The sequence below is a fragment of the Protomyctophum parallelum genome, assembly GCF_964188405.1.
Source record: "Protomyctophum parallelum genome assembly, chromosome: 11".
In the NCBI taxonomy this organism is placed as follows: Eukaryota; Metazoa; Chordata; class Actinopteri; order Myctophiformes; family Myctophidae; genus Protomyctophum; species Protomyctophum parallelum.
The window spans coordinates 50,205,603-50,224,496 of record NC_139707.1 but is presented as its reverse complement, the minus strand read 5'-3'; the positions used below and the strand labels follow the sequence as shown (position 1 = coordinate 50,224,496).

The following is an 18,894-nucleotide window of genomic DNA, read 5'->3' as shown; positions in this document are numbered from 1 at the left end:
CAAGCAGGACCACAGCCGATGCAACGGTCAGGTCAAAATACACCCCAGCAGCCATCCAGTCAACCAGGAGGCTTCCTGTCTGGGCTGTTTTCACCTCCTCCACCGCAGCAACAGACGCCTAGAAATCGACCAAACCTCCAACAAACACAGCAAGGAAGCAGGCAACCCCTTCAGAGACAAAACAACATCCCTTCCCAGCCTGCTGCCGCAGCACCTGAAGCACAGCAGGGTGGACTGCTTTCTGGGCTCTTCAACAAGTTGGCGTCTACGGACAGTGTGCTCCAACAGCCCCCACCACAGACTGGGCCAGATATTAAGAATAAGCCCAATATTCCTGCAGGGCAATCTGCAGATCAACAGGGAGGATTCCTCTCTGGTCTTTTTGGACAGACGTCTCCACCTCAACAGCAGCAAAGCAAAACACAGACTCCTCAACAAGGAGCAGCCCAACAGCCTAGTCAATCTGGGGGTTTGCTTTCAGGTATTATGAAGCTTGCATCTGGTGAAAATGAAGCTCAACAGCAGGAGACACCTCAACCACCACCACCACAGGCACGTGCTGGACAGGGGCGACCGCACATTCAGCGAGCTAAGCAAGTGGAGGATATGGCAGGAGACAAGGAATCAAAACTTCCAACACCAAACACACAAAAGTTTCCAGCCTCCGAGTCTCTGAAGGAGGAAACGAAGAGCAACACACGAGGCACTCCTGCTGGCTTGTTGTCCGGCCTTTTTAAAACGGACACTGGTGATAGCAGCACTGTTACCGGGAAGGATACTGGAAAAGGCCTTTTTGATCGCTTGCTACCAAAATCTAAGGAAGATGTCCCCACAAGTACCACTACAGCCACTTCTGTTGCTGGGATAGAAACTGAAAGGGGCCTACTCGATCGCTTACTGCCTAAAACTAATAAGGAAGACGTCCCCACAAGCACCACCACAGTTACAACGAATGGAGGTACAGCGACATTCGGGCAAGATCCAACCGTTAAACCAACCCAGCATTACCTCGAAGAGATCCAACGTCTCCTGTATGGGACAGAAGAAGAGTACGGCTATCAGGATCTCATGTACAACTTTGCTGAGCACGGGATCATCCCGCCAGAGCTGTACGAGCACCAGTGTCTCATAGAGGCTGTTCTTTGGCAGCAGCTCAATGATTATGCCCTCGCCGAAGCGCTAGCTGCTCAACCTCAGGGCAGCTACCAGGCAGGCCAGGGTTACGTACAGCCCCCGGTGGCGGGACCCTCTTTGGGTTACGTACAGCCCCCGGTGGCGGGACCCTCTTTGGGTTACGTACAGCCCCCGGTGGCGGGGCCCTCTTTGGGTTACGCACAGCCCCCGGTGACGGGACCCTCTTTGGAGAATCATGGATTTCCGGATCCCAGAGAAATTGACATCGGTCGGTTCCACATACCCTCGCATCCTTGGAGAGATGAAGCTGCCCAGCTATTCGAGAGCCGAAATCGCTTTCTCGAACCAGACGAAGATCTCGTTTTATTTGACATGAGCTGCAAAGGCAGATCTTGGAGCAGCTGTGACCATTTGAATGACCTAGATAGGAACAGAAAACCTTGGATTGCGGAAAAGACGGTTCTCAACCTGTCAACAGAAAAGAGTAAAACAATGCCAAGTAGACGTCAGTCAGTCGCTGAATGTACTGTGCGTGACTTCAAACAATTACCAGATAAAAGTGCTGTTGGCAGTGCTGTACTGGATAAAAAAGACTTTGATTTAAAAACGGCAACGGAATTCTTAAAACAACTTTCAACTAAAAAGGGCCCAATGGATTTAACGTCCGGTATAATGGATTTAAGTAGATCTGCTGGAAATGCAGTCGATGACGGGGTGCTTTTCGAGGACTCCGAATGGTATCAACAATGGCTCTCTTTGCTGGAGCAAGGGATGTGGTGGCCGGCCGACGAGGGAGACTGTGGTTATTACGTTTACACGGACGAGGAATTTATTTACTCATTGTTGACCGACAAAGCTGGTACGCATCTCTACGAGTGTGCGTCGCCACGGGACGTGCAGGCCCTCGGATGCATCGCTGAAAACATCGGTAGCATTCTTCAACGGAAAAACGGAGACAAAACGACCCTCTGTGGCTTCAAGATTCCCCTTCACAACGAGAACGATGACCTCTGGACGCCGGGTCAACCGCGAAGGGATTCGCAGTCCTTGACCGCTGCCGTGGACCTGACCTCGGCCTTGAGAAAAGGAGACAGGATAATGAACATGAACTTGGAAAGTTTCTCTCAGATGTTTCAGGAATCTGTCTCTTCCCAAGCAGAACAGCCAGTGGACTTCTCCGCATGCACGCTTAAAAAGGTCAAAGTGGAATCGATGCAAAGTGCTAAAATGTGCTACGAGGAGATGCCAGAAGCTGTGGACTTCACATCAAAAGCTTTAAAGGGGGGTCACGGAGGACCATACTGGAAGAACCAGGGAATTAAAGATCTAATCCCACCTTCACCCTCTCAGTATGTTCCATCTCCAAGACCGTATGGACGACCGGTCTCTCCAAACAGACAATTACCCATTCCTGAAATTAGAATTGCACACATAACTGATAAGACTATGAACCAGCCTAATCAAAATACAAGCTCCATAGTTGGCCGGTCCTCTGACGCAGTTGCAAGCAAAGCCACAACATCAACAAACTCTACTAGTGCTACGTCACCAACAGTATCTGGTAAGCCGTCAGAGATCCCAGTCTCTAGAAATCTCCCAGAGACCCAGTCGGCTTCCAAAATACCATCAGCTGCACAGTCGGGAAGGAGACTCCCTGCAACACCGGCTACAATGCCCTCAATGCAGACGGCTTCAGGGAACTCACAGATTCCTGAAGTTAGAACTGGACATGTAAATGATAAGCCTACGGGACAGCCTAACCAAAAGACAAGCTCTATATTTTCAACTCTCGGAGGAATAGTTGGCCTGTCCTCTTCTGATGCAGTTGAAAGCAAAGCTGTCACATCCCCAAACACAGCTGGTCCTACGTCGCGTCTCCCCGCGACACCGGCTACAAGTAGAACGTCTCCGGAACCCTCAGCGGCGTCCGTTAAAACCTTACCCACTACCTCTGCTGCTGCGACTGTGGGTCCACCGTCTGGTTCACAAAAGAGACCGCAACTCGCTCGGCAGCTATCCCAGGCACAGGGTTCTAAAGTCATGTCACAGGGAAACAAGGCCTCGGTCACTGGGCCGTATAAAAGCAACCTAGAAGGCAACGTGTTAACGGCAGACCAAATGTCCTCCTCATCTCAAAAGCAGTCCCAAGAACGTAAGCCACAGTTTCATATACTGAATCCCACATCGGCGACAAGTAATACAATGTACCTCCAGCATATAAATAAGCCGCGCAGCGTTCCCAGAGATGGTCAGTTTGGCAGCACAACTCTAGACTTTTCTTCTACTGTTGATAAGAACAGGGGTGACATTAAAAAGGTTAGAATCTCTACCCGTGTGGAATCTACGGAAAATCAGAAAGACAACGTTGTTGATTTTACAAAGTACAAGATGAGGAGTTTCAAAGGCAAAAAGCAGGAGGCTGAAACAAATATGGACTCGACTGAAAGTAATAAGTATGGAGTCGTAGATCTGACTAAGCTTGGCGAGGAGGATGAAGTTGAGTGGAACAATACAGAACGTAGCGATGGACTCTCGTCCCAAGAAAGCAAATGTACTTCACATTTAAGAAGAGCTTCTCTTCCGGCGAGGCCTTCTGAACAAAGCAAGATACCAGTGAGAAGAATGCCCAGTCCAGAGATTAGGATTGAATATGCCTCTCCCACAACACATCATCAGACATCACCCTCATCCCACATGACGCCTCCGTCAATGCAGACCAAACAAACTCGCCTAGAAAACTCTGCTAAAGACATAAAGTCACCTACGCCATCGCCCACACTTTCTGATAAGTCCCGTGTGGGCTCTGAAATGAGAAAAACCCCAGGGAATGACTCTTCCAGGGGAGGGCCTTTTGAACAATCTGCAAGGGTTGAATCTCGGGGACAGCCACAAGATCCCCGAAGCCAATCCGGACCATTAGTGAGCCCAGTTATGACTCAATCTGCAAGGGTTGAATCTCGGGGACAGCCACAAGATCCCCGAAGCCAATCCGGACCATTAGTGAGCCCAGTTATGACTCAATCTGCAAGGGTTGAATCCCGGGGACAACCACAAGATCCCCGAAGCCAATCTGTACCATTAGTGAGCCCAGTTATGACTCGACGGGGAGAGCCTCAAGGGCAGAACATGCAGAGTCAATCTATGCCTGTCTCACCTGTAGGAAGCCCTGATATTAGACAGAGTCTATCTACGTCTGATATTAGACGGCAAAAGACGTCCAGTGAATACATGCAGACGTTCCAGCGGGCCACAGCACCTGCAAACTCAGTAAAACCTACTTTAGACATGTCTGTAAAGAGACAACCGCAGGTTCAGGTTGAACAATCCGTGGCATTGGTAGAGGATCGTGACGACGGAGCGTTATCACTGCTGAAGAGGAGAACATCTTTAACTTATGAGGAAAGACTGGAGAGGTCTAGCCGCCATGGGTCTATTGACCTCTCGTGCAATTCTGAACAGTCGGAACTTCAGGGACGGCGATCCGCGCATGCTCATTCCCCGTCCATGGACGAGCGTCGTTCATTTACTAATACCGCTGTGAGCTCCGTTGACGGACGACAGACGGGAGTTGACAGTAGGCGGCCGACCTTGGCACGAGTCCAGTCCGCTGAATCCGTGCCACGTTCAGTTTATCTGAGGCAAATGACGTTACCAGCCAATGCAATCACAGCCACCTTAGATATGTCTTCCACATCTTCTCTCAAATCGAAGGACATGTCTGGTGGAATTAGAATAGAAAATGCACTCTCCCGCCATGCTCAACAATCTGTGCCGGTAGTAGAGGATCTTGGCAACCAGGCACTATCACTGCTGAAGAAGAGACAAACTTCGACTCATGAGGAAAGACTGGAAAGGTCTAGTCGCCATGGATCTATCGATCTCTCGTGCAAATCTGAACCGTCCGAACTTCAGGGCCAGCAACGGTCAGCAATGAGCATGGTTGAGCGTCATTCTTCGAATACTATTAATACAGAGATTGCAAGTCCCGATAAGAGACAACAGATTCCCATTGATAACAGGAGGGCGACCTCAGTACGAGCACCTTTAGTTCGGTCCGCTGAACCCACATCGAGTTCAAATCTACATCGGCGGATTACCGCGCCAGCCAATTCAGTTCAAGGCACGCTGGATATGTCTTCCAAATCCTCCGTCATATCGAAAGAAATGGCTGGCGTAGGTGTAATAGACACAGGAAGTGACCCTATACCACTGACGAGGGGGAAGCCGAGTCCACGTGAACTCGCAATAAAGGATTCTGTAGGAGTTCCACTTGTGGTGGATTTGCCTACTCGAGAGACTCTGGATTATGGCAGACAGTTGACGGGGATGTCCGTACCTCCCGCGAATGCACAAAGGGCACACCCTGCTCTCTACCAGCACACACCAACGCACAGCATGTCCAGGGTCTTGGCTCAGTCCAGTGACGCGCGAGTATATCAGACGGCATCTGTCCCCGCAAAGTCTTTCACGGAAATATTGGACATGTCACCCAAGCCACCCCACGCCACACTGGCAACGGCTTCTCAGGAATCGCATCCTTGCCAAATAGAAGCCGTGTCGCTGGTGAATAGGACACTTGCCAGAAAGGAGTCTGCTGGCGTCCCTCTGGTAGTTGAAAGAGCAGAAGTAGAAACACAGCCTCAGAGCATGACCTATGTACAAACACAGCATACGATGGACACCGTCACAGTCTCCTGTCCGGATGTACGTCAACCTGCTCCTGTCTGTTCTCCCTTGTATTTAAATGAAACCAGAAGGTGGTCACAGTCCATTGCTCGGCCTTACCCAGCTGCCTCAGCCCCGGCAAACGCCATTAAAGCCTATGTAGACATGTCTCCGATTGTTACAGGTTATAAATCAGACAACGTGACAACTGTGGACAACGTCTCAGATCCAATGTCACTGGTGAGGACACGGCCGCCACGAGACTATCTTGGCCTTTCCTTGATTGTGGAACCACCTGCTCCACAGGAGCAGCCTAGACAGCAATGGACACACATCCAAGAACAGACAGACCAGGGACTTCAGATGTATTCCCTCCGCGAGCACCCAACACCCCAGACAGCGTCAGCACCGGCCAACTCTATAAAAGGTTCTTTGGACATGTCGCCAAGATCACAGCAGAAGCCAACAGAACCCATAGTCCACCTCCCTTGGACTGGAGTCATGCCATTAGTGAAGAGCAAGCCAGATATAACAATTAATGGTTCTGTTGGTCTATCACTGATAGTGGAGCCTCAACGTAAACCCAGCGTGCAAGGATTGACCCAGTCTCCCCACTCAGTCGAGGAGTTCAAAGAGGCAACACCAGCTGCATTCCACACAACTGAACTATTGCATCAGCAGGTCCCTATTTACTATAGAAATGTGACTTTTGCATGTTCTCAACACACAAGCAATGAACCTCAGACACACAATAAACCCATGGACTTCTCTCCGAGAGAGAAGTCCATGGGTGCTATGGAGTATCCGCCCAGATGTACTAGTGAACCCCGTTATATCCAACCACAGGAGGGACAGCCCATGGATTTCACCAAAATCGACGACACGAAAGATGTTACCAGGAAAACCAGGAAATCGTCTGGAAAGACAACACGCCAGGGTACAGTTGACCTGACGGTACAGGTCGAAGACGAACAGACTGCGTTCATCTTCGATAAGACTGATGAAACCGCAACGAATCTTTCCTCCAGACAACCTCTCCATTCACCCTCATCTGAACACTTTTATAATCTGCAGCAATACACACCTCCGGCCCTTCAACATGAAGTCACGAACGATGCCTTGATTTCTCACTCTCAGAGAGCCTTGCCTTTGAGGAGAGCGTCCGTTGTTGTCGAACAGACCAGTGTCCACACTGGAACGCAGGCTTCTCCTTATCCCCAGAATAGTATGCAGGACGAGCAGACGTCGGCTACCGTCACTCTAGACGGTGCTCAACGCCGGGTCAGTAGTCCAAATGCCACGGGGTACAAAACGACCGACCCTTTGCCGGGACCACCTCAGTTACGAGCACAGCTTTCACCCAGGCCCAGGATTCTCGTCAAACAGCCAACAATGGGCAGCTATGAAGGCTCAGAAGACGTTCCTGGAGAAAGTGTAAGAAGTTATAGTCAGCCGTTGCCTTCATCTGCAGTTAAACAAGTGTGTGATGCATCCCAGATACGTCCACCAACAGTCTCTACTACAGCGAAGGAGCCGGACAACTTCCCAGTGCAGCAGCAGTCCAGTCCCGCCGCGTCATTAATTACTGAAACTTCAGAACAGGCTGTGGTGTCGGAAAACAGTGGAGTCGGATCACAGACCTCTATTCTATATGGACCAAGACCTCAAACACTAGCAGGATCTCCAAGTCCACCAATTCCGTTCAGTCAAACACCTTCTATGCCATATGGACCAAGGCCTCCAATAAGCCCACAAATACCCTATAGTCAAACACCCTCTATGCCATATGGTCCGTCTTCTCCAATAAGCCCACAAATGCCACCCAGTCAAGCACCCTCTATGCCATATGGACCAAGACCTCCAATAAGCCCACATATGCCCTCTAGTCAAACACCCTCTATGGCATATGGACCAAGACCTCCAATAAGCCCACAGATGCCACCCAGTCAAGCACCCTCTATGTCATATGGACCAAGACCTCCAATAAGCCCACAGATGCCACCCAGTCAAACACCTTCTATGCCATATGGACCAAGACCTCCAATAAGCCCACAGATGCCACCCAGTCAAGCACCCTCTATGTCATATGGACCAAGACCACCAATAAGCCCACAGATGCCACCCAGTCAAACACCTTCTATGCCATATGGACCAAGACCTCCAATAAGCCCACAGATGCCACCCAGTCAAACACCTTCTATGTCATATGGACCAAGACCTCCAATAAGCCCACAGATGCCACCCAGTCAAACACCTTCTATGCCATATGGACCAAGACCTCCAATAAGCCCACAAATGCCCTCTAGTCAAACACCTTCTATGGCATATGGTCCGTCTCCAATAAGCCCACAAATGCCCTCTAGTCAAACACCTTCTATGGCATATGGTCCAAGACCTCCAATAAGCCCACAAATACCCTCTAGTCAAACACCCTCTATTCCATATGGTCCGTCTCCAATAAGCCCACAGATGCCACCCAGTCAAGCACCCTCTATGCCATATGGACCAAGACCTCCAATAAGCCCACACATGCCACCCAGTCAGACATCCTCTATGCCATATGGACCAAGACCTCCAATAAGCCCACACATGCCACCCAGTCAAACACCCTCTATGCTTTATGGGCCAAGGCCTCCAATACAAGCAGGAGCTCCAAGCCCACCAATGCCGTCTAGTCAAACACCAGCAGGATCTCACTCTGTCAAGGGCTTGATTTCAGTATTTAGTGGCGAAACTCAGCAACCCAAAGCTGTGTCCCAGCAGCACCATCCAAGTCTGTCAACATCCGTGGATTGCAAGCCTCCTGATGCTCCCCGCGTTGCAGAAATAACTGGGGAGGCTCTACTCCAGGAAACCACTCTTACAAGCCCAACCAATGAGACGACACGGAGGGAAATGCACTCCCCTGTACCTTCACCTGCTGCGTCCCCTGTTACAGAGCTGTCTGGGTCGCAGTCAGCATTTGGTACCTCAAGTCCTCAGCGTTCGCCCGAACAGACACCCGCAGCTTCTCCAACTATCGAGATGCCACCCAAAGGAATGCTTGGCGGGGCCGGTTCAGAAGAGCTCTCTCAAGCACAGTCACAACTCGCAGCCGACATTAAACCCGTTACCCCAGAGACGGCACTGACGGTCTCAGAGCACGCTGAACAAACTGCATCCACAGAGACTCAACTGGTGCCCTCTGTAACAGAGGTATCCCAGGAGAAATTGTCTCCTCAAAGGTCAATTTACATTGGGATCGGATGCACGGAAAGCCCTCCAGTCGGTCCTAATGAACCGGGACCGTACATGCGATTACCTCACATATTTGTCTCGGGTGCCAGTACTCCCGAAGAGATCAGTGAGAATGAACTCACCGAGTCGAGCGCGGATGTGTCGAGGGTCACTACACCCACGGAGGCGATACCAGATTATAAGGATTCCGCACCAAGTGAAATCGGTGTACCGTCTGGCATTTCGGACGATGTAAAGACTACGGATGACACCGTTATGGAGCAAATAATGGCATCGGGGGAACCGAAGCCTCCATCAGAGAATGAACATGGCCCACAGCTGATCCTGACTAAGAACGATTCAACAGTGGGGTCCTCTACAGATCTTGAGCCTCTGCCTGAGCTGTCCCAAAAAGAAGTGCCTCCGGCTTCAGATGAAAAGGCATCTCCTGCAGTTCAGCCTGAAAAGGATGTTGGCTCACTTCCCATTGAGCCTAGTCCTGTCGAACCCCCAAAGGAACCTAGTCCTGTCGAACCCCCAAAGGAGCCTAGTCCTGTGGGACCCTCAAAGGAACCTAGTCCTGTGGAACCCTCGAAGGAACCTAGTCCTCTCGAACCCTCAAAGGAGAATATCACAGCTGCTGCTCCTGCGGTTGATCAACCAGTGACTGAGGACGTTAAAGAACAACCCACCAAAGGCCTGTTTTCAATGTTTGGAGGCTCCACTTCAACTTCCCCACAGCCTTCCTCCCAAAGTGGATCCTCAATACTCGGTGGCATTCTCCCTGGCGGCTCTTCTGCAAAAGATACCCCTGGAGCAGGCTTGCTCTCTATGTTTGGTGGCTCAAGTGCCCAGCCTTCTCCTGGCCCAGCACCTCCAACATCTCCCTCACAGGAGCCTCAAGGGAAAGGTCTGTTGTCCATGTTTGGTGCATCCAGTGCTCCCACTGTGGGACCTAGAGGACCTGTGGGACCTAGAGGACCTGTGGGACCTAGAGGACCTCCACCCAAAGATCCACCAGGAAAAGGTTTATTTTCAATGTTCGGTGGGCCTGCCCCTCAAAGGCCACCTGGTCCCGGCCCCCCCACTGGACGTGGTGCACCTCCTAGAGGACCTGCCACGGGACTATTCTCCATGTTTGGAGGCCCTAATACTCAGCCACCAGCTGGCCCTCAAGGACCTCCGTCTGGCCCTCAGGGTGGGACACCTGGTCCTGGATGCTCAGAACCCTCAGGCAAAGGACTATTCTCCATGTTTGGCGGGTCGGGCCAACCGGGAGCAACTAAACCCCCTGAACAAGAAGGCATTTTCAAAGTTCCTTCTGTGTTCTCGATCGGTGGATCTTCTGACACGAACGCACCTAAAAGTGGATTTGGCCTCCTGGGAATGTCTTTCATGGAGGACAAAAAATCTGAGGAACCAAAGTCTGACATCATCGCTCCTGAGAAGGACAACATTGCTCCTGTTGTTGTTTCGGGAGAATCGAAGGACGCCCCTGTTGAAACAAATATCCCCCCGGAGCCTGTTTCCACATCATCAGTGGACCACGAGAAGCCCGAAGCAGAATCTAAACACGACAGCACAGCAGATTCCACTTTAGACAACCTCAAGCCCACTGAAACATCTGTCCTAGGGTCAGCGGCAGAGACTACAGAGCGTGCCACCACAGAGTCATCAGAGCAGCCTCCGTGTCCACAGGAACATACCCCAGTGGCAGTCCAAGCTACTCGGTCAGATTCACTAAACACACTGGAATCCACGGAGGTAAAGGAGTCACAGGAAACTATGAAAACGGTTGGATCCGACATAGCTGTCCCAGAGACCCCTGTAGTGTCTGAAACACCCCGTGATGTTGGTCAAAATCGGGTTCTCGATCAAGGTCTGATTCCAGATGGAATGGCTGATGATTTAGAAATGAATGGAGCATCCGCTCCAGTTGAATTGGAACCCAGGAAAGCTTTTGTTGAAGCAGACACAGCAGTGGTAGAGGAGCCGCCCACTGACACATCTGTGGAACATGCTGAGACGGCAGTGTTAGGGTTGTCTCTGGAACATGCCCCCGAGGTAGAGTCATCCATTACAGAAACTGTGAAACGCACTACAGAGACAGAGACGGTGGTCGCAGAGGCAGAGAAATCTAGCGAGGAACACTTGAAAGCTGTTGAAGCAGAATGCACGGTTGCAGAAGTGAGTGAATCAGAAAAACTGCCACAAACGACTGCTGTTGAGGAAAAGGCCAATTCTAACCAGGAAGCAGCAGAGGCTCAATTGGCATCCGAAAAATCCTCCATGGAAACTGCAGACGACAAAGGCCCTGAAGCAATACCAGCAACAGCTGAAGAAAAAGCACTTGTCACTCAACCACCAGAAACGGAGATATCCAAAGTCGTGGGACCTGCAGACGACAAAGGCCCCGAGACGATCCCAACGGCGGTTGAGGAAAAAACTGTTGTGACTCAACCACCAGAAACGGAGATATCTGAAGCGGTGGGGCCACAACTGGGACCTCCAATGGGACCCCCTGGGGGTCCAATGGGACCACAGCAACAACTTAGACCAGGCATGGCTAGACCCCCTGGCCCACAAGGTCAAAGAATGGCAGGTCCAAGGATGGGAGACCCAAGAATGGGAGACCCAAGGATGGGAGACCCAAGGATGGGGGGCCCATGGATGGGGGGCCCACGGATGGGGGGCCCACGGATGGGGGGCCCACGGATGGGAGACCCAAGGATGGGGGGCCCACGGATGGGAGGTCCAAGGATGTCTGGACAGAGGCAGCCAGGACCACAGAGGGCCCCTGAACCAGCTGCATTCGGTGGCTTCATGTCCATGTTTTCCAGCCCCACTGCCCCGAGCAAACCGGCGACCGGCGGTGGGTTTTTCTCAGGCTCACCCGGTTCATTCTTTGGACAGCCGGCAGCTCCTCCTCCTCCTCGCCCTACTGGTCAGCCGCCACAACAACAACAACCGCAGAAAAGCTCCTTTTTTGGCCTCCCCACTGGCACCGAGTCCATCGCCGGTGATTTCTTAGGCATGTTCAACAAGGGCCCAGAGACCGCTAAGCCAGAGGATAGTAAAGAGCCTGGCGCAGAGCCTGGGCAGGTGGGCGTTACGGAAGACCCCCCGGCAAAGGTGACGGAGAACACCGAAGATACGAACGCTGACAAGGCAGCCTTATGCGGAGACGCCGAGACCAATCCAAACACCGACGTGCCTGAAAAGGGCACCCTGGAAGAGGCGGAGCAAAAGGACAAAATGGAGTCGGAAGAATGTTCCTTGAACGAACCGAGTGAGAAGGCTTCCATGCCTGATGCAGACCCGGGGCAGGGAGCAGAGCCGGCTTCAGTGTCATCAGAGTCACAGACTGCCACAGAGGCTGACCAAGCCCCACCTGCCCCCCCAGCCGCTGCGGAGCCCAAAGGGATGTTTGACATCCCAGGTCTCTCGGCCCCCAAATTCAGCTTCATGGCCGGAGCAGCAGCGGACGGGTCGTCGTCCCTCGGATCGCTCCTCTCCTCCGCCACGACGGCACAGCCGCCGGCGCCGACGGACGGCGGCCTCTTCTCTGGTTTTAAAAGCCTCTCCGCCGGTATATTCGAGGACAGCAGACCGGCGGGAAAGGAGGAGTCGCCGTCTCCCGCTTCCGTGTTCGGAATGAAACTGGGCTCCATGTTCGGAGGCGCCGACTCTCCCAAAGCAGGACCCTCCTCTCCTCCTCCCGCTGTGGTCACCGCGCAGCCACCAGAACCCTCCTCTCCTCCTCCCGCTGTGGTCACCACGCAGCCTCGGCCTCGGCCCGGCGGACCCGCCGACGAGGTCTCCGAACCGGAGGCCGAGAAACTCTCCCCGGGCTCCGAGGGGACGGAGGGCGCCGACGCGACCGACGGGGAGGAGGCGCCGACGGAATCCTCCAAGACCGGAAGCTGTGACACGTTGGCGCAGTTGGGGCCGTCTGGGTTGAATTCCGAAGTGATTTCTCTGGCAGAGAGCGTCGATAAACCCCAGGCACACGTCACCCCGTCAGTGGTGGGCCCGGGTCCAGAGCAACCAAGCGACGCGTCGAAAGGCCAATCCATGAAAAGGCTAGTACACTTTCATAATAACTGGGGCTTTGCTGGCCAGGTATTATGATGACACCAGAGTAATATAGTCAGAGAGAGAGAGAGTGGCGACACTAGCGTTGACTCCCAATGGAATGCGGAAGTGCTCATTCTGTCTCAATGGGATAGTTCCAGCCCATAGGAGCAATGTTTGGAACTATAGCCCAATAGGCACCCGCTTTGTGGCGAGATCAATGTGTGTCGCTACTCTCCTACTCTACACTCTGGGTGATACCATATACATTAATGTTTACAGCCCTCCTCCTCCTCTTTAATTAATGTTAATTAACGTTTACAGCCCTCCTCCTCCTCCTCTTTAATTAATGTTAATTAATGTTTACAGCCCTCCTCCTCCTCTTTCCATCCAGTGTTGTGGTTTGTTTTTCTGTCTGTGTTGTTGTCATTTGTCCCATTCTGAACGGGAACCCATTTTGGTGTTATAGCATCATGTTATGCTTTAGCTATTGAAAAATAGCAGATCTACAAGCTCATAGCAAGCTCGCGCTACGAGCTTGTAGGTCTGCTATTTTTTGAAAAATCGAAGAACGACTGACATTTTTAGAATCTGATCTCAGGTCAGAACGGGCTAATCAGACCAGTGTGTGTCCGCAGTGGAAACCTCGCATGAATCTGGTCTCGGGTCAGAATGGGTTAATCAGACCAGTGTGTGTCCGCAGTGGAAACCTCGCATGAATCTGATCTCAGGTCGGAATGGGTTATTTATTAGCTCTTCTCTCGTGAGGGGTGTATGCCCCCCCTCCCTCCCCCCCAGGCGCTGTGTGAATTATTTTCTCAGCCCTAGCCAATTTGTTTATATAAATTGGGCTGCGGGGGGAAGATCTATGCCGTCGCGACAGGGTGGGGCAGGAAAGGAAATGGACCGGTGAGATGTAATGTGGCATCATGCCCAATATAATAATATAGTATATGTGTAATATGGCATCATGCCCATGACGAGGAAAAGTAAATCATGCCCGGTTAAACCCATTCTGGACGGGAACCAACCAACCCATTTAGGCCTGACGTCGACGTTAATAAAATGTCTTCATTATGTTTACCTTCGTTCAGGTCTGTCTGTCTGTCTGTCTGTCTGTCTGTCCGTCTGTCCGTCTGTCCGTCTGTCTGTCTGTCTGTCTGTCTGTCTGTCTGGAGTACCAACAGGTGACAAAGCTTCACACTGTGCCCAGGTGCATGCTGGGAAGCTGAGTTTTTTTTTCTTAGAGCTAGATGTAACTCTAACCCATTCTGAACGGGAACCCATTTTGGCGTTGGCATCATGTCGTGCTTTAGCTATTGAAAAATAGCAGATCTACAAGCTCGTAGCGCGCCACCGAGTGGCGCGCTACGAGCTTGTAGGTCTGCTATTTTTTTTTTTTATCGAAGAACGACTGTGACATTTTTTATAATCTGATCTCAGGTCAGAATAATGGGTTAATCAGACCAGCGTGTGTCCAGTGGAAACCTCGTATGAATCTGATCTCAGGTCAGAATGGGCTAATGATAGGGGCACGGTGGCACAGTTGGTAGTGCTGTCGCCTCACAGCTAGAAGGTCCTGGGTTCGATTCCCCGCTCGGGGCGCTGTGGGTGCTGGGGGCGTGTTTCCTCCTCCACGTCATCAGTGCCCATACCCGAAGGCGGGGGTTGGCGAAAGGGCCTTTCTGTGTGGAGTTTGCATGTTCTCCCCGTGTCCCCTATAGGGTAGGTATACCCTCACAAAAAACATGCAGTAATCCTGGTCTCCAAACTGCCTCCCCCTGGCCAGCCGGGGCGCCTGATGGAGGGGAAAGGAACTGGTTGGAATAACGTGTTCCTTCCACTCGCTACGTCCAACCAGGGAAACTCCCCCCTGTCAGGTGTAAAGGAGCAACTTGGACACTCAAGCATGAAGGAAGCATGAGTTCAAGTCCGTTGCTCTCCCCTTGTCCCCCATATATGGGGACTAGGTTGGCGGAGGGTGTGTAGAGCCCAGGATCACATTAGATGATTGACACAGGGGTGAAAAATGGGTTACAAAATCGTGGGATAAAAAAAATATATATAACCCATTCTGACCGGGCACCCATTTTGGTGTCAGCATCATGTTATGCTTTAGCTATTTAAAAATAGCAGATCTACAAGCTCATATCGCGCCACCGAGTGGCGCGATACGAGCTTGTAGGTCTGCTATTTTTGAAAAAAATCGAAGAACGACTGACATTTTTAGAATCTGATCTCAGGTCAGAATGGGTTAATCAGACCAGTGTGTGTCCCAGTGGAAACCTCGTATGAATCTGATCTCAGGTCAGAATGGGTTAAAAAAAAATGAATGGGCTAATGATCATTGTTGGTGCCGTGCAGCCCGGTGGACAGCAGCCGCTTTGGGTCTTCGGGGAACCTCAGCGCAGAGACCAGCTCCGGCCTCAGCTCCGAGCCGGAGGAACGCCGCCGGCCTGACGCCGCTGGAGACACCGGCGCCGCTCCGCCTCCTCCTCCTAAGGCCCCGGCCAATGGAAAGCACCGGCCTGCCTGGGACGAGGAGGAGGAGGAGGAGGAGGAGGGGGAGGAGGAGGGGGAGGAGAAAGGGATGCGGGCCCTGCCAGAACCGGGCTCCAACAAAGACCTGAAGGACGTCTCCACGGTCGTCTCTCGTCTCTCGCCCGGCCCGACAACCCCGGACAACCGGGACACTCCGGGACCCGGCGATACGTTCAGGTGTGTTTTTGTGTTGTTGTTGTTTAAAAAAAAAATTAGAGCTGGAACTCGATTAAAAAAAAAAATCTAATTAATCAGAGGCTTTGCGATTAATTAATCTAGATTAATCGCATTTTAATCGCATATCAATATTCAACCCGAGAACAGCGAGAAACCTTTAAAAAAAAAAAGAATTGGTATCCCAGTGAATCAACGAATAGTGACTACAGGATACTACTCATTTTCAACATTTTACTGTCATTAATATACCTGTTGTGGAAATAATAATAAAAAGTCACCCCGTTCTGTGTTGCCTAGAACTGGAGGTCTGAAAAAAAATTAGTAACAGTAACAAGTACATCTCAGTGACATCACAAAGCTGTACTTACTTCATATTGTTACTGTTTTTTGTCAGACCACCAGTTCTAGGCAACACAAAATGGGGTGACTTTTTATTATTTCCAGTTTTCAGTACTATAGAAAAGCGCCCAGTGCGAAACGTTCCGCGATGAAAAAAAAGGTGCGATTAATTTATCTGTAGTTAATCGCGATAATTTTTTCTGTAGTTAATTAATCTAAATTAATCGCAATTAGTCCCGGCCCTAATTTTTTTATGTTCGTTATTTGTTGCATTTAGTTGATGTCGGACAGTAACCTTCCATCTCTAGATTACCCCACGCACACACACACACACACACACACACACACACACAAATGAATGTCCTATTTACAGCGTCACATCGTGACGCATGGTGAGCTTGTAGATCTGCTGTTTTCACTGTTGTTTTTTTTGTTTTGTTATTTTCTCCTATATTGAGTTTCGGATAAGATTTCCAGTTTCCGACAGCAAAAGGAATGCAATTCGTCATTTTCTTGAAAAGACACTTAAATAACCCATTTTGGGGGCGGGAACCCCTTTTGGTGTTTTGAAACATTTTGTTATAATTTAGCTATTTAAAAATAGCAGATCTACAAGCTCCTCCTTGTAGGTCTGCTATTTTTTGAAAAACGTGAAAATATTTATTTCAGAAAAACTGGAGGATTTAGAATAAACCTTTTAAATGTCGAGGTGGACGCGTTTTTTCGAGAAAAAAAAAACGACGGGGAAACTCCGTAAAAACGCTCTCTGTGTGCACAGGGACCTTTATTCTTTCAGGCTCATGGCATATATACTAAACCCAAGCGTTTAGGTTATAAACAGTTTTAAACACATATTTGTAACACTTTTTAAACGTGTCACAGTGTTTAGATTATAAACAGAAGAACATGTTTAATCCCTGTAACACTTTTTAAACACATAAACGTGTTTAGTTTTTCCAATCAAAGTCAGTCATATAGGTGTTTAGAATTTGAACACTATAGGTGTTCTCGTGAGGTGTTTGAGTGAACTCATGTTCTACTGTATTTTATGACCATTAATAAACACTTGGCATTTTAGTATTACACACATGGTGTTTAGGTTTAAACGCGTCACATGTTCCAGGGATTTACAGTGGGTGTTGATCATTATGATAATGATAATGAACTTCATTTATATAAAGGCATATAGTTGTTGATTGTTGTTGGTATACATTTTGTAAAGCGTCCTTGGGGTTCATGAAAGGCGCTATATACACATTCAAGCTATTATTATTATTATTTATGACTATGTTCTGCGTCTTGCTCATATACTTAGGGGCGTTCTCCTTATTACCATGTTCTGTGTCTTGCTCATGTACTTAGGGGCGTTCTCCTTATTACCATGTTCTGCGTCTTGCTCATGTACTTAGGGGCGTTCTCCTTATTACCATGTTCTGCGTCTTGCTCATGTACTTAGGGGCGTTCTCCTTATTACCATGTTCTGCGTCTTGCTCATATACTTAGGGGCGTTCTCCTTATTACCATGTTCTGCGTCTTGCTCCTATACTTAGGGGCGTTCTCCTCATTACCATGTTCTGTGTCTTGCTCATACACTTAGGGGCGCTCTCCTTATTACCATGTTCTGCGTCTTGCTCATATACTTAGGGGCGTTCTCCTTATGACCATGTTCTGCGTCTTGCTCATGTACTTAGGGGCGTTCTCCTTATTACCATGTTCTGCGTCTTGCTCATACACTTAGGGGCGTTCTCCTTATTACCATGTTCTGCGTCTTGCTCATACACTTAGGGGCGTTCTCCTTATTACCATGTTCTGCGTCTTGCTCATATACTTAGGGGCGTTCTCCTTATTACCATGTTCTGCGTCTTGCTCATATACTTAGGGGCGTTCTCCTCATTACATGTTCTGCGTCTTGCTCATATACTTAGGGGCGTTCTCCTTATTACCATGTTCTGCGTCTTGCTCATATACTTAGGGGCGTTCTCCTTATTACCATGTTCTGCGTCTTGCTCATATACTTAGGGGCGTTCTCCTTATTACCATGTTCTGCATCTTGCTCATATACTTAGGGGCGTTCTCCTTATTACCATGTTCTGCATCTTGCTCATATAATTCCGGTCTTACGTCTCTCCGCGTCCCTCCAGGTTCTCGGAGGACGGCCCGCCGCCCTGCTCTCCGTCCAAAGTGCGCTGGCTGAAGGCCTACAACAGAGTGAGAGTCCAGCAGATGCAGGTAGGGGGCGCTGCTGCTGCCGCCGCTGCCCGTTAAACCGTCTCTCTGTTTCATGTTCTCCAGAGACTCCAGTCTCTCTTATACCCCCCCCCCCCCCACCCCACCCTCGTCTTCCTCTCACATCCCCCCCCCCCCACTTTTCAGTCTCTCTTAAAACTACAAACTACTAAAAGCCCAAACTACAACAGTTGCAACTCCTTGCAGCGAGTCACAATGAGTCGCAACGTGTCGCGACAACTCTCTCTCTCTCTCTCTCTCTCTCTCTCTCTCTCTGTCTCTCTCTCTGTCTCTCTCTCTCTCTCTCTCTCTCTCTCTCTCTCTCTCTCTCTCTTCTCTCTCTCTCTCTCTCTCTCTCTCTCTCTCTCTCTCTCTCTCTCTCCTCTCCCTCTCCCCCCCCCCCCCCCCCCTCTGCGGGTTGGCTGAGTTCCCAAGATGCAACGGTGATTTAAGCACATTTTCAGTCATTTCACTTTGCAGTGCTGAGTCCTGCTCAGCGTGGTTCCATCCAGAGCGGGGGGG

General features: G+C 50.3%; 1 protein-coding gene across 1 annotated transcript in view; it reads left to right on the top strand.

The window, feature by feature from the left end:
• LOC310867064 (protein unc-13 homolog B-like) overlaps positions 1–18,411 on the top strand; it is a gene marked incomplete at its 3' end in the record, with an annotated part of 31,883 nt that extends 13,472 nt beyond the window's left edge. The window contains exons 4-5 of the mRNA XM_083776858.1: positions 15,454–15,615; positions 18,288–18,411. Coding sequence (XP_083632984.1) covers positions 15,454–15,615; positions 18,288–18,411 — 286 coding nt within the window. The remainder of the gene's footprint in view (positions 1–15,453; positions 15,616–18,287) is intronic.
• Positions 18,412–18,894: the final 483 nt, after the last annotated feature.